Source organism: Conger conger, chromosome 7 (genome assembly GCF_963514075.1).
Source record: "Conger conger chromosome 7, fConCon1.1, whole genome shotgun sequence".
Classification (NCBI taxonomy): Eukaryota; Metazoa; Chordata; class Actinopteri; order Anguilliformes; family Congridae; genus Conger; species Conger conger.
Window position 1 is genome coordinate 30449495 of NC_083766.1, and position 16920 is coordinate 30466414.

At 42.7% G+C, this 16920-nt stretch overlaps 1 protein-coding gene across 1 annotated transcript in view; it reads left to right on the forward strand.

Annotated features, from left to right (window-relative positions):
- tbcelb (tubulin folding cofactor E-like b) overlaps positions 1 to 12460 on the forward strand; it is a 28520-nt gene extending 16060 nt beyond the window's left edge. The window contains exon 9 of the mRNA XM_061248006.1: positions 6748 to 12460. Within this exon, the coding sequence (XP_061103990.1) occupies positions 6748 to 7072 (325 nt within the window). The 3' untranslated portion in view covers positions 7073 to 12460. The remainder of the gene's footprint in view (positions 1 to 6747) is intronic.
- Positions 12461 to 16920: the final 4460 nt, after the last annotated feature.

Here is a 16920-nt window from a genome sequence, read left to right on the forward strand (position 1 = left end):
AGAGTGCCTTTTTGGACCAAGTGAGGGAGGGATTGTGTGGGTGATGTAAAGGACAGGGAATTTTGGGTATGCGGATTTGCTTAGTTTAAATTCATATATGCCTGTAGTGTGGAGGTTTACCTTTCAGGTTTTAACACAGAAACCTGAGGCTTAAGTATAAACACGCCAGGCCTGTTGGCAGGGATAGTGTCACTACCTCACTGTTGTGTATGAAGGGCCAGGCTTACATAATGAGAGTAGTTGTCCTGCACGCTCTGTGAGGTCTGTAACGTGAGCGATGGGTGCCAACGATTATAACGCTGAAGAACCGGTAATGGAACGGAGAGATGTATCAACATTTCCTGAGCAAAGCAGACGCCTTTGTGTCTTAGTGTCTCCTTTACCTCAGAGTCTAAATTGAAAAGGTAATTCTATGGAGCATGCATAGGAAAATCATAAAAACGCTCTGCACATCATTACTGCCGTTTTCATTTGCAGGGCAGAGCAGTGGTGCCCAGCAGTGGGCCACCGTGTCTGATTTTGGGTTGGGTTGATGTAAGCCTTTGATTGGCTAAAGCATCAGAACCCAGAATTGTTTCCAAGACCTAAGTCACAGTTGATTTAGGAAAAAGCACAATGGAACCATGGCTTTCCAAAACTGCTGAGGTAGAGGATCGTGCTCCATCTCTTTGGAAATGAGGCCTCGGTCGCAAAATGGCCTGATCTCCACTCTTCAAAAGGCCATGTCTCTATATAGTCTAAATTCCCTGAAATCAGGTATACCAATGGCATTTTTGGGTGTAGATTACAGATCTGGTGTCAGAAATCTTCTTTCACTTCAAACCTTTGATCTAAATGACCTTGAATATACCTTCAAGAGCCCTCTGATACTTCTTCTGGGTGGGCAAAAGTAGAGAGTAGTGAAATTATAACAAATATCAAATAAAGCAATTGCTTAATAGTGCAGATGTCCACTCAAGGTCAAAATTAAGGGTGTCAGCCAGTTTGGATCAGGTTTCCAATATGATACTTTTAACTATAATGTATGCCAATGCTTAAGATAAAATGGATATGGCAGTGGTTTTATTATTTCTTTTGATTCTGTGGCAGTTTGAAATATGAGACCTGCAGGCATTTTGTATACAAGTTACCCATGTTATTCCTTCTTTGCTTTTCTTAGGAAGTTTATGAAACTTGTGATAAGATTTTAAAGTGACAGTTGAGCAGTTTAAAATACCCCATTGTCTGTGACCATTAGGAGCCCTGGATTACATTACATTACAAGTAGTGCAGATAAGGATGAATGGACTGGAGAGAACCGATGCAATTCACTTTTCTCACGAACAGTCCAAATCTGACGATCTTAATTATTGTTTAGCATCTTTTAATTGGTGGGTTGAAGTACCTTTATCTCTAGTAATTACACACATGAAGAATTGTATAGCATTCAAGACCACCCAGATGGTATGATTGAGCAGATTTCAGAAAGAAGTGGTGTTAACAGAGAGGACAGATTTGTGCCCATCACTACAGAAATGCCATCAGTATACCAAATTTCAAGGAATTTAGTGTATCCAAACCAGAGATATGGCCTTTTGATAACTGGAGATGGTGCCTGGTGCAAGTTAGTGTGGAATGACCCACCTAATATCCAGTACATTGTAATTTGAGTCACAATAATGTAATATCCTATATGTCATTACTAGAGTTGTGGTACAGTAACCTAATATCGATGTCATTGCTTGAGTGGTGTTAAAGTAACCTAATACCGAATACGTCATAACTATAATCATGAGTCCCTGGTCCTTGTCCAAAGCGTAAGAGCGCTGCTGTCAAGCCTGGAGTCATTTGAGGGCTTTGTTATTTCCATTAATAAAATTTTACTCTTGATGCTTAGTAAGTGTTAGCTGGTTAGCCTCTTGAATTATTCAGTGCAACTGAAGTGCCTGTGTAGTCATGCCATATAAGTGATTTATTCTGAGACGTATTTCCAGACACTGGCTCAGCCACCTGGTCCAGTATTAGCTGTGTCTGTGAAGAAAGGAAGGTGTTTGCCGAGAATGCATCCCAGTCAGCCCAGGTGCAGTTTTCATCTTGTAAAAAAGTGAAATACACATGTACGTGTGTATGTGTGTGTGTGCGCGCATGCAAAAAGGGGCATGGTGAACAAATTATTTTGAGGACCCAAGGATGTTGTGGGCCAGTTTCCATCTACTTGTGACTTTTTATGAAGCATTTCCATATATGTGTCAATAACTACTCATTTCTGGTTTGTACACCAATTCAGTATGAATACACTGTATTACACCTTTAAGAGATTAATAATCATCACAATCATCACAGCTGGAAACACATAGAGCATCCCAGGGTGATGAAGAGTTCAAGACGGCAAACTAAATACAAAGCGCAAAATCTTCTCTGAAGAAATTGGACAACTCTGCCGTAACATAAGTGGTGGACAGCACATCGTTGCTCAGTGCACGTCTGAATGGCTGTCCTATGACACCTGAAGTAAGGTGAACCCACACACCCACTGGGACGCAGCCTGACCTGACCCCTCCATAGGCTGCATGCAGTGTGGGCGCGCCCGGAGAACATGCCCATGCCCTGCCCCACTCTGCACAGGTACCCCTTTGTGGAGGGCAGCTCTCTGGAGGACCTTCCCAAGAGGTGGCACACCCCTCTCCCGTCCAGTACAGAGAGGGGACTGGCATGGTCCCCACGCAGACCCAACAATACCCACTTTCTTTACACTCGCGCAGATCTGGTGGCAGCAAAGAAACAGGTGCCATCCAGGCCTCTTTTCTCTCTCCCTCTCTCTCTCTTTCTCTCTCCCCCTCTCCCTCTTTCTCTCTCTCCCTCCCTCCCTCCCCCCTCTCTATCTTGGCTCCCTTGATTCAAACTGCATTTACTTAGTCTTGACCTCGTGCCAGTTTCCCAGATGCAGAGCGGGGAGGGTAGAGGGTTCGGGAGCGGGGGGTGTAGAATGAGTGGGCAGTGGACAGGAGACATGACCGGCATTTTTACTCCCCCTTCAGAGGTGTGACGGTGTCCTAGCAGCAGGTCAGAGACTGCAGCTCGACCGCACAGTGAGAGGCAGAGCGATGGTATGACACGGAACAGACTGAGAATCCCATTTGTCAGGCTGAGTGCAGGCCTATACACTTGCGTAACCCTAGACTCGCCCAAACAGAGTCACAGATGTGACGAGCATGAGAGGGCTTTTTAAACAGAGAGACAGGCAGCTGAGGTGAGGAGAGGTGGTAATGAAAATGTTCACAAGTAGTCCTGTTCACATCCTGCATTTCATTATTATTATAATTTTTTAATGTCCCCAATTTGTAATGCCCAATTGTGCAATCAGTGCTGGAACCTCGGCAGATCACAGTCAAGCTGGTGCTTTCCTCTGAAGCGCGTGATGGCAGGTAACACTTCTTAGCCCAGCGCAGCTCACAAGACAGGCTCACACAGAGACAAGTCAGAAGAAGACGCTGCACATGCAGGTTAACGAGCTGACTTACAGGTGCATGAACGACCAGCAGTGGTCGCTAGAGAGAGACGTGTATCTTAGCTGCCTGAGCCCTCACTAACCCTGGACGACGCTGCAGGGCTGCTGGCCACAGCTAGCACCGGCACGGTCAAGATTCGATCCGGCCTTTGGAGTCACTCTGTCTTGCAGACGGGTGGCTTAGCTGGAATGAATACCAGTGAGAAAGAACAAGATTATAAAGAACACAGCTGGAGGAGATAGGAATGATATATTTACATACTCCAACTGATATACAGTCACGTCCATAAATATTGGGACATCGACACAATTCTCCTCTTTTTGGCTCTATACACCACCACAATGGATTTGAAATGAATGAACAAGATATGCTTTAACTGCATATCTTTCAGCTTTAATTTGAGGGTATTTACATCCAAATCAGGTGAACAGTGTAGGAATTACAACAGTTTGTGTATGTGCCTCCCACTTTTTAAGGGACCAAAAGTAATGGGACAATTGGCTGCTCAGTTGTTCCATGGCCAGGTGTGTGTTATTCCCTCATTATCTCATTTACAAGGAGCAGATAAAAGGTCTAGAGTTAATTTCAAGTGTGCTATTTGCATTTGGAATCTGTTGCTGTCAACTCTCAATGAGATCCAAAGAGTTGTCACTATCAGTGAAGCAAGCCATCATTAGGCTGAAAAATCAAAACAAACCCATCAAAGAGATAGCAAACATTAGGTGTGGCCAAATCAACTGTTTGGAACATACTTAAAAAGAAAGAACGCACCGGTGAGCTCAGCAACACCAAAAGACCCGGTAGACCCGGAAAAAAAACGGTGGTGGATGACAGAAGAATTCTTTCCCTGGTGAAGAAAAACCCCTTCACAACAGTTGGCCAGATCAAGAACACTCTCCAGGAGGTAGGTGTATATGTGTCAAAGTCAACAATCAAGAGAAGACTTCACCAGAGTGAATACAGAGGGTTCACCACAAGATGTAAACCATTGGTGAGCCTCAAAAACAGGAAGACCAGATTAGAGTTTGCCAAATAACATCTAAAAAAGCCTTTACAGTTCTGGAACAACATCCTATGGACAGATGAGACAAAGATCAACTTGTACCACCTCATCAGTGAAGCATGGTGGTGGTAGTGTCATGGCGTGGGCATGTACGGCTGCCAATGGAACTGGTTCCCTTGTATTTATTGATGATGTGACTGCTGACAAAAGCAGCAGGATGAATTCTGAAGTGTTTCGGGCAATATTATCTGCTCATATTCAGCCAAATGCTTCAGAACTCATTGGACGGCGCTTCACAGTGCAGATGGACAATGACCCGAAGCATACTACGAAAGCAACCAAAGAGTTTTTTAAGGCAAAGAAGTGGAATGTTATGCAATGGCCAAGTCAATCACCTGACCTGAATCCGATTGAACATGCATTTCACTTGCTGAAGACAAAACTGAAGGGAAAATGCCCCAAGAACAAGCAGGAACTGAAGACAGTTGCAGTAGAGGCCTGGCAGAGCATCACCAGGGATGAGACCCAGCGTCTGGTGATGTCTATGCGTTCCAGACTTCAGGCTGTAATTGACTGCAATGGATTTGCAACCAAGTATTAAAAAGTGAAAGTTTGATTTAGACCTTTTATCTGCTCCTTGTAAATGAGATAATGAGGGAATAACACACACCTGGCCATGGAACAGCTGAGCAGCCAATTGTCCCATTACTTTTGGTCCCTTAAAAAGTGGGTGGCACATATACAAACTTGTAATTCCTACACCGTTCACCTGATTCGGATGTAAATACCTTCAAATTAAAGCTGAAAGTCTGCAGTTAAAGCACATCTTGTTCGTTTCATTTCAAATCCATTGTGGTGGTGTATAGAGCCAAAAAGATGAGAATTGTGTCAATGTCCCAATATTTATGGACCTGACTGTATACTCCAACTGAATGAATCTATTTTGTGATTTATGAAATGTTATGATGAAATCACACCCTTCCCTTGAAACTCACTCACATGCACACAGATATAAATATACACATTCCTTTTCCCTGGACATCCCCCTGTCATCTTGCTTCAAACAAACATGAACATGAAATTAACATGAAAAATGAGAACAAAAAATGAGTGACAACTTAAGTACTGAGATGTCTGAGCCATCATTCACAAATCATTTTTGTGAGTTTGGTTGCTGTCGCTTCTGGTTAAGTGGATTCTGCGGAATTAAAATGTAAGCTATAGATTTATTGATTGAGAATATGGACTAAGCAGTCCTGCTTAGAAGTTCTCACTCCCTTATTCCTTTATTTGTTGAGCTAGGAAAAATAAGAAGTGGCAAGATGGGGGGTCAGCTTCACTGTATTTAGTTTTTGTAGCCTGTACCATAGCATTGTTTAGTTTTGCCATACAGGAGTATAATCAGTAATGTCAGTTATTCCACTTAAAATAAGAAGTAAGAGAAGTAGCCATGAAGAAAGGCACTAAGGAATGAAGGCAACTAAGAAGTGGCTTAAAATGAGAATTCCCATGGTTGCCTTGGGACTTAAAAGAACTCCAGCCAGAAACTGGCATTGTTGAAAGTTTTGGAAAAGAGGGGAAATTGCTTTTATTAGCCTAGCCGTTACAGTACCTTTCACAGCAGAGCCTTTCTTTGAGATTTTATTTAATCGTTCCTGGTCTTATCTCTCCCAGCATCACTTGGAGCAGAGCACTTTCTCACGGCTGTGTGTGTGTGTGTGTGTGTGAGTGAGTGAGTGAGAGAGGGAGGGATCACTGCACCTGACCACACATAGACACACACAGTGAATTGGAATAGAAACCCAGTACTGATACCTGCAAACGTTTCTGGCTTCACTGTGAGAAGTTTCAGTGTATATTTTTTCTTCTTACTATAGAGGTAGATTGTAAAATACTTCATATTAATATATTGTGAGTTGACCATATGTATATCCATCTAGGTCAGGTGATAGACTACAAAATGTGCATATTGTTATTTGAGATGGTTGGATTAGATGTCCAGTGTGGATTAGATGCTAATGCTAATGATGCTGTATTCTAATGCTTGTGATCCCATGTGGGTTAAATAGTTGTGTGTGGGGTTAATGGGTGTGTGTGGGCTAGATGCTAACTCAAAAGATGCTATTGCTAACAATCCCATATGGGTTCAATGTTAATGCTAAAGGTTGTGCTAAAGGATATGATCCTGTATATGTGAGATGCTATTGCTATTGCTAATATCAGCCCCCCAATGTCTTACCCACCCATCCCTCTCAGGTACAACATCTTGGTGACAAAGTACGGGAAGCTGGCGCCACTGGCTGACATCGACCTCCGGCCGCGCTGTCATGCCAAGGTGGAGGTGCACTGCGAGGACAAGGTGGAGCTGGTGAGCATCCGGCTGGACCAGACGGTGGCAGAGCTGAAGAAGCAGCTGAGGACAGTTGTGCAGCTCTCCATCAACAACATGCGGGTCTACTACATCGATAAGGAGGTGGCCTCCCACCTCGGCCCGGAGGAGCTGAAGTACAGCACGCGGGCCCTGCACTCCTACAGCATCCGGGACGGGGACGAGATCCTGGTGGTCCCAAAGTCCAAATGACCACCAAGCTGCACTTGAAGTGGTGGGGTTGGGGTGGGTGGAGGGGGCTGTGGGAATCCTCTTTTTGCTCTTGTTTCCTCCTAGCACAAGCTCGCTTCCTAGTGCTTTTTGGGAAGCCCAGTATCCCTGGCTTCCGAGGCTCCTCGCGCAGCCCCTCCCCCGGCCTGCTTTCCGCACCTCTGTGTGGGGCACAGATGATCCTTCAGCAACGTCACTTCAGCTCAGTGTATTTACGTGACACCTCACGCTGCGCTGTCATGCACACTCAGATAGGCACACTCAAAAGTACAGTATGATGCTTCCCCTGAGAAACATACGCGCAAAAAGTCCGTTGTTCTTATACTGACTCCTGTTGATCCCGGAGGGAGCCTTTATTTTCGTTTTTTATTTATTGTTTCCTTTGTGTGGTTTAGGAATGTTTTTAGAAAGCTGTCTCCTTGGATACCTTAAAAGGACCTCAGCATCCTCATTCTAGGGCGGTTTTCAGAGCTCAACCAGAAGTGTTTGATGAAGTGGAGACTGGGACAAGAGAGTTTTGAAAGTGCTTATCAGGCCAGGTTGCTGTATTACGTTTTCTTGCCCAAGACCCAACCCAATTGCACATGCACCCTCATCTATACACTCACAGATGCCTACAGATGGCCTATTACTGCACAGGTACGTAAGAATAAAGTAAAGCGCATTAGAATGCGATAGCTCTGAGGATGACCTGCTTTCACCTGCAATGGCCAGTATGGTGCTCAAAACTCATTTTATGGAACCAAATAATGGAACGCAGTTTTCTCACAGCCAGTTAGGAAGTGTAGACATGGTGAGAAGGAAACAATGTTGAGATGTAAAGAGGACTTTTTTTGCATTTCTGTGCAAACCCCAATTAGAAGGCATCAGTTTGATGCAGTTGCACACCGAGGACCAGAGTTTGAGTCCCGGTCCTGCCAAAGCCGATTACGGCCGGCTCATGTGGGAGTGGCATAATTGGCCTGCCGCTTCTAGGGTGGGGGGAGGGTCTCGGCAGGGTTAGTAGGATTTTCGTGTATATCAGGCTGCGCCCTGATTGCCTCGGAATCAGTCACAGGCAGGTTGGAGAACGGTGTGGCTTGGAGAAGGCGTGTTATTCCATGGATCGCTAGATCTCAACGGGCCGCTGAGGGATGAGGACGTAGACTGTGTATCATTAGCAGTTAGCATGGGTAATTGGACGAAAATGGGGGAAAAAATCTGAAAATAAATAAATCATGGTCAAGACCATTCAGGGTTGGTTGAATGTATGGTGCTGAGCATTGCACAGCAGTACACCATGATGGCTCCCTTGGTTATGGTCTGTGGGTCAAACTCGCTAGGGTGTAAACCAATCGATTTTCCTGGCATTCACATGGAATCATGGATACTTAAGTGCTGTTAACACAATCCATTTCATGCAATTGCATATACATATATGCTAAAATACTTTTCCTTTTTTTAATTAATATATTCATTATGAACAATGTTCTAGTGTCTATTAATCAGTAGTGGCTTGATTGAGCAGCTCGCTCCATCAATGTATTCTTTATTACACTCCATGTTGAGTTAGTGTCATTTTAAAATAATTATCTTTCTTCCTAAAACCTTGCTTCTTCACATGGAATTAAACACAGTATATATTCTTTCTCTGTGTTCTTTCATTTCTTTCTTCAGTCACTGAAGCCTTGGTTCTTATGAGAAAGAGTACCTTGATAATTCCTCATTAATCTCATCCTGTGCAAGTGTCTCAGTGTTAGGTTTGGACAGCAAGACGTAAAGCTTTCAAATGGAAACACCATCCTTCAGTGCAGAAAAGCTATAGACAAGGGAAACGTACTGTATTTATAAACGCCGATAAATGCAGCCATATTTGAGAAACCTGAGGGAGTTTAGTGCAGGAGGTACTCCATGCTATGTGCTCCACTGACCCCTCTCATTTGGGCAGAGGGGGAAGTCATTGAGTCCAGGGGGTGATGGGATGTCAGGTTGTGCCGAGGTCTTCCCGGGCCTTCCTGCTGTCCGTCTCCTCATGAATGGAGAGCCTTTTCCCCGGGGGGACTTGAGAAAGTGAGAGAGACGCGGAGGACGGTCAACCTTAACTGGCCGAAACCCACACCGGCTGTCGCGCCGTCCAAGAGACTTCCTCCCGAGTTCAGATTAAAATGGGCTCTCTCCCAACAAACACGGGCTGTGTCTTCAACCAGACTCCAAAAACCTTGAAACCTGTACAAGAAAATGCTGAAGCCCAACACCTCATTCAGGGCCCAGGTTTTCTGGCAGAAAATACCTTGTTGTGAATTCTTCACTTCAATGAGAGTGAGAAATAATGTGGTTCACACCTGTGACCCAGGTAATCCATAACTAGGCCAGAGGTATAGCTGTTGCCATGGTGTCTCCTTTTTTTGCATCCTGAGATTCCTAGTCATATTGAGCTGGTAATGATCTGATGAAGATGTTATTTTAAGGTTCAGTTACAGTATACCCTTGAGATGGTCTGACCAGTCTAAATTGACTGGCTGTTTCATACTTTCTGGAATGAAAGACCATGGACCATAACAGTCAAGAATATGTATTGTGTAATCATGTTTTTTTTATTTTATTAAGTTTTTATATTTAATTATATTTTACGGGGTGCAAATTGTCTGCAGAGCAAGAGTGGCATGTCTTTGTCTTCATAGCTTCAGTGAGAGAAAGGTCCTGGCATGCTTGTGTATTGCTTGCTTCCAGCAAAGAAAAGTCTCTTCCAGCAAACTATTGTGAATACCACTGTGAATATGGATGCTGTTTATTTATTGTCTGTTGTAGGCATGGGATTAGCACAGCTGGATTCAGGTTGTTTCTTACTTTTATCAACAGGAAATTGCAAAAAAAAAAAAACCATGGCAAAAATAGTCATCCAAAAGGAGCATTTTACATTTTAGCAATTTAGAAACAAGTTTGTCTTTATTACCAAGCAGTGCCCAGGATGCAGTCCAAGTATTATTTCTCACGATTCATTCCATGGGTCATGCCCAGCGCTCTTAGCTTCTTTTTCTGGACCACCAGTTTGACCCCATGGTCATTTTGCCTTTTCTTTGCCGACTGGAATCGATTCCATACATTTTGGGTATCTGGTTTAGCCGTGCGCCCCCTTCTCCTTTCCCCCCAGTTCCCACAGTGTTAGCCTGATCCTGAGCGAAATCTGTCCGCATCTCCCCATGGCCCCTCAGTATCAGGTGAGGGAGTCCACTGCAACCCTACCCTGGCATACAGTGTGAATGCTGAACACTGGTCAACACTAATGGACAAGAGTATTTCCTTTAGTCTCATTCTCTCTCTCGCACTCTCTCCCTGTTTCTGTCTCTTTGTGCGATTTAGATTAAACTGAGACACAAAGTGTTTCTTCGGGAATGGTCATTGTTGTGACATAGAGACGGGGGGCGGGGTTGGCTCCGTTCCCCTGCCCTTCTCAGTAATGCAAATACACATAGTGTTGTGGAGAGCAAAATAGAGAATTCTGCTTAAAATATTGAATTTATATTATTATTATGATTATTATGATTATGATTACTATTATTATGATTATTTATTTCAGTCATGGTTATATGTTGTTTCAATTCTGGATTATGTGTGGTGACAGTGAGTTGCGTTGCTTTCACCTGTCCAATTACAAGCCTTGAAATGAGTCTGCAGGTGGCCAGGTGTTGGAGCCAAAATGTCTGCTGGTGTCCTTTCCACTGCAGTGTTTTTCCCAGCCCTTTGCAGCAGCCTGGTCTCTAGAAGTGTATGGCCTTTCCTTTTCTGTAAATACACTGGCTTTAATGTAGGTACAGAAATTACTTGTGATCGCCATACTTTTTATAGGCCATTTTGGACTGGAAAGTACCCCTTTGCGTGGAGCTTAGTGCATTGGAGGCGTTGGAGTAACAATCTTGCCCTGGATTTCTTGTTCACTGGAGGCGTGAAAATCATGATTTTGTAATGAAGCTGCTCGCAGCTAGCTGTTTTAAAGTATGCACAGTTACAGTGTGCATTGCTGGAATTTCTCACATGTGATGACATGTGAGAAAAACAACTAATTGGGTGAAATAATGTAGCACAGTTGCTAAAATTGTGAGGGGAATCAGAGGGTAGGTTTCATGCAAACCAGTTTAAAAATGGGGAGTTATTTATCAATGGCAGAAGGCAGAAAAGTCCAGTCATGATTTAGTTGTAATATTCAAAGTAGCATGGCGCTGGCCTTTGACATATACGTATACAAGGCCAGTCACTTAGAAGTGGGGGAAATGGAAATTTTATATCACTGGAGGGGTCAGGGGAAATGTGATCATTCCTTTCTTAAATGTGTTTCATAAAGGGAAGACCAGACTTAAGTTCTATCACTTTGAATGTCTTCTGCCTGACTCTCTAAGTGCTGATTTAAGTGTCCAAATGTGTGATCTAGAAAAGTACATTTTAAACAAAATAAGGTATTTACTAAATATGTACAGGAAAATTATAAAGTATGTGAAGTATGTTTCATAATGTCAGGTGCTCGGGATATGGTTGTATTATGGTCAGTTGCATTGTGAAGGCCAATGAGAACACCACTGGGACTTGGTTCAAAGAAATGGTGTATAAGAAGCTCTAAATGATGTGGAGACAAGCCTTTTTTCTGTAAAACAGGATAGATTTCTTGAGCATTGTAAATAATATAAAGTAACTGAGAAAGAAAGAAAAAAATGTAGTGCAACCAGCACGCTGTATAACTTGCAGGATGTCACCTTGGTGAGAGTGCGAGACTGTTTGTTGGTAATAGTATTTAAAGTGTGGACAGTCAGAGTCTCCAAATTTCTACACAGCTTGTTTGAACGAACAGCATGCCTCCCAGCATCAGAAGCTCCAGAGAAAGTAGGTTTCCACTGTATGTTCAGTTTCATGCAAGCTCACGGACCGTGCTTTACCAAAGAAATTATTGTTAAACTAAGAACGAGAATAAGAAAAAGTACTTGGCTGTTGCGGTCATTTGGATGTTTTTGCTTGCCATGTTTAGAAATAGTTTACCACCAAGCCCATATTAGAATTTCTATAGCAGTTGGAGTATTGCCGTCTCCTTTACACTCACATGGGAGAGGGGGTCAGAAGGTTAACTGTGATATATCTGTCTGGGCAAGGAGGTTTGTGAACTTCCTTATTCTAAGAGTTGGATTGTCAGTGTTAGCTAACCTGCTGGAAGCCAGATTGCAGTTCCAAGACAATCCCATGGTTGTAGTTACTAGATTGATTGCTCTGAATATCTGTCCCTGGCTTTGCAGCTGTGTAGAAAGAAGTTGAAATGTTTGTTACCAGGAGAGCCACACCCTTGTCTCTCACTGACCCTTACTGTGAAACGATGATTTATTAAACCTTGAAGAGTTTCCTGATTTTGAACCTGTTTTGTGTGTTTACTTTCTTTCTAAAATATGGTTGTGGTGTTCATTTTTAAAACTCCTCTTTTAAGTACACACAGGTTAATGAGAAGTGACTGTTGTGATGATTAAATCAAAATAATAGACTAATATCCACTGTAATGTAATTTCTCCTTTGGAGTAATTAGGCCCTCATAATTCCTGAAATTATTCATACCAGCATTCTTACTGTACGTTACTGTACGTTAGTGTACTTTAGTAATCTGTACTTTATAGATTGTTAACGGAGTAGTAATAACTGAAGTAATCTTCTATAATTTCACTGTGTTAAAACATAAGTTCAGCTGGCATAGCCACATAAGCCAGTACTGGTGTGAGTCCCTAGTGGTCTTCCAACTGGACCTTATCCAGCTGGGAATGGTCAGATCACAGCAACAACTTGGCTCAAAAATAATCACCTTAATTGGCGACCTTCAACCCTGGCAGTGGTGAAAACCTTTCAGGGGGAATGTAGAACGGAATCAAATGGCTATCACCATTGTTTCATCTCATGCCCTAGGGGCCCACTTAAGCTCTGAACTCTGCCAGCTTGAACTGTGCCCACAGTAGATCTGCTGAGCCCACTCGGGCAAAGTCCTCACTGGATGTCTCTCCCACTGTTACGGACTGAAGACGGGCTCACGAAAAGTTACATGGCTGATTTGAATGGACGAGGAAGGTTCTAGGTCCGGGTGAGAGATTGACTGCACATACAAGGTCAAGGTTAAAGTAGTTCTTTACTCCTTGTGCCATACCCAAGACCTCTCTGGAAGGCGAACCTGGCCAGTTGGTATCCTGATACACCCTGGCATTGTGGAGCTGGAGCGAGGGCATGGAGTGCTGAACAGAGCCCATTGTGCACCAAAGAGAAGGAGTCGTCTGGAAGAAGGTTTGGGTTACCTGGAGAGGGATCTGTATTGTGGAATAGCGAGAGAGGAGTGCTGGGCAAGGCCAACTGTTGGGCCAGCAAGGTGAGGCACTGGAAATCAGGGGTTATAAGCTGGGGATTGGATGGCATCCAGTCTGAACCGACCTGAATGGAAGCCCTGGACCTCTCTTTGAAAGGTCAAGATTGATGGGACCACAGTGCAGAGAAAACCGCCCCACTAAATGCTGGATATATTTGACATTATCTCATAGGATATCTCTGTTGTCCATTGAGGCTTTTTGGTTCCTCCCATTTCCAAAATGTAAGTGGGTTACTAATAATTTGACCGGTAGAAATTCTTCACATCAAAAACTTTTTTAAACGTTTAATTTCTTCAATTTGCCACACATCATCTGATGAGTGTGTAGTGGTATATGTGATTGTTTTTTTTTGGGAGGGGAGGGTGGGGGTTAGAGGCATTGCTGTGATCCAATTGCACACTCTCACACAGCCATTTAGGTGGAATGAGTCACTCCAGTCACCATTGTATCTTTCTGGTAAAGCAAACAGATCTTGATGTGTCAGCAAAGTGAGAAAAGGATGTCTATCACCCCATCTCTCATGTCTCCTCCATCAGTGTACATCCTCCATCCCTGACACTGGTCCAACATAGGATGAGTTGGTTCAGAGAAGCAAGTCCTTTGGGACTTGTTTTTTTTCCCCTCTCTTTTGGAGTTAGGATGTGGTATTTGCGAATTTGCAAAACAAGGAGTTGCAGGTGTAAAAGAATCCGTCATTAATAGGGCCCTTGGTCAAAAGAGGACCAGGGCTGGTCTTAAGTCCTGCTGCCTTTCACACATTCTGCTCTCCTGGGCTCCTGTTACCACCACTGTCCTTCCAACAAAGGCCTGTCTGAGTCCCATCTCTTCCCAGCCTTTATCAGCAAGGATTCACCTGTGATTTCCCCCCTGGAAATTGATGTAATCTTGCTGGAATCTATGGTAATGAGCTAACGTTTTTTGTGCGTATTGCAAATGAGACCATCTTAATTAGAGGGAGAAACTGCAAGAAAGAACACACAGTGTGTTCCAGGTGACTCATGTTAATTCTGTAACTTGATCTTTTTTTTTTTTTTAAACCAGGTTTTGCTTTTATATAGCCCCACAGTGAGTGTGGCTCTGTGCTTTTTGCTCATAAGGCAAGCTTTTGCAATAAAGAGCATGCCCTACTGGGAGTGTAGTTTGGGGAATTAGGTTTAAATCCAACAGGCTGACATTTCTTTCAGAAATCCTCTTTGTTCTAACAGTTTTACCTTCCATGCTTGGAAGAAAATAAGGTTTGGTTTCAACGCACCGCAATGTCCCTCCCTTCTCCCTCTCTCTCTCGATACACACTCAACTTACCCCCCTCACCCACCCCTGTCTACTCCCCCCCACCCCCCACAAAAAAAAACTGATCTCAGATTAAGTTAAACACTATCCCCATGAAAAAAGGAGCACACCACTCTACAGGAACATATCCCAGCTCTGCACCAGGCTTCACACTCTCTACCCCCTTTCTGGGATTTCTTACAACTCCCTTTGAAATCCATCAGACGGCATCAGGCTGGGACTCGTTGCTTGTTTTTTTTGGCTTCCGCGTTTACCGGTTATTCCGAGAGAAGTGGACGGACAGCATCTCTCCGCTCGCTCGGGCAGCTCTTTCTCCACCCCCTTCATCCTCCCCCAGCCCAGCTTTGCTTGTTTAAGCCTGCGGATGTTACCCACCTTAATGGGAGCGGGGTCAGTGGTACTGAGGACCTGGTGACAGGGAGTGGTTCACGCATTTGTCCTCATAAGCAGGTAAGTTAAGCCACTCACTCTTCGCAAGCTCACCGACTCCTTCCAGCATCCACGTTTGCCTTCTAGTTGTTGCCATGGCATTTGGTTCGGTGTAATTCTGAATCCGTGACAGTGATGTTGTTCGTAGCATAGCAATGCCGTAATTTACAATACAGTCCTGCAGGAGTTTCTGTGTATCATATTTACTAAGAAAGTTGCAAAAAATGGAATATGTTCCACTTAAAAGTACCTTTAGTGTGAATATATTTCTTATGAAAGCAGAGTTGCTGTTAGGGCACCAGTGTTTCCGGAATGCCTGCATTTCCTGGGGTTCTTGTCATTGATCTAAATTAGCTCGTCAAAATCAGTATTGTAACCTAGATCATGGCATCAAAAATAATACATTGTATATTAAGACCATGAGAACATGTGGAGCTTCAACAGTGCATTCACATGGAATCATTATCACTTGAAAATATTACATAAAGTCATTATGTAAGTTTTTTTAATCATCAAGGGTTAATCCCTAGACCCAAAATACTATTATTTGGTTAATATCACATGTATCCCACGTATCAAATAGAGCAACAGTTAGACGCACTCACTGTTGGTGTGGTCAGATATATATTTTAGCATTCTATAAATTTTCCAAGTCTGATGTTATTTGAGATGTAAAGCACAAAATGGCTCACTGGGAGATGCTATTATTTTATTCACTTAATACAATTTCAGCGTTGAGTTAGTTATTTTGGTGTAGCATAGTGTGACAGTACATGATTATCCATTCAGTACGCTTGATGAATATGAATTCAGAAAGTTTTGATCAGTCATAAAAGTGTAAACATAATCATGACTTGTTAGCCAAAATAAACGCTTGTTAGGTTTCCAATCAAAGTAATGTCAATCATCATATGAAGTAATTGTTTTAAGCCTTTTTATCAGATCTTGCATCCGAGAAATTTTAATATTTTAAATTTTAATAGTATATACTGTTAAACTGCACTGGCAATATATTTTAAGTGCTTATTAAACAATTAACCAATACAGTATTTGATTTAGTATGTGCAGAAAGGATTTACTTGATTTTCTTAATATATTATTTATTTCCATGAAGTGATATTCCGAAAGTAGATCCAGTGTATATTTTGGTCAACACAAGATAAAAGTTTTGAATAATCATGCCTAAATACATCTGATATGTAAAATGAGTATTGATAAGTAAAAATACTGTAAATAAACGAGATATTGATCTAAAATACATTCTCAAATTATTTCAATTACCAGAAGAGATGGAAAACAATGTGTTGCAGACAAACTAATGGATGGAAAAGCCTTGAAATTAAGAATGAGAAGGATCAAGACAGATGTGCGGAGCATGCTTGTGTTTACCATTTCCATAAATATTCAGGTCACATATAGTTTAAAACTTTTTAAAAAAGTATCGCAGTATTGTTAAACTCGACTGCATTCTCACGGTCATCAAGGCCAATATCATCAGGGAATTAATAAATAAGTAAATTAATCAATAGTTTACCCAAGCTGCTAATTAAGAGAATCAATCAAATAGACAAGAGAAATTTGAAACTGATCAGCGCAAATATCATCTGTAAATCCTGGATGCGCTTTACGGAATCCAGTGTGAGGATGGGGCATCCGTGCCAGAAGTCACGCAGCAAGACCTCAGCCATTTTAGACCACTTAATTAAAGCCATTAGTGTCTGCTGTTTATGTAGTCCTCTATAGCTAACAAGGCAT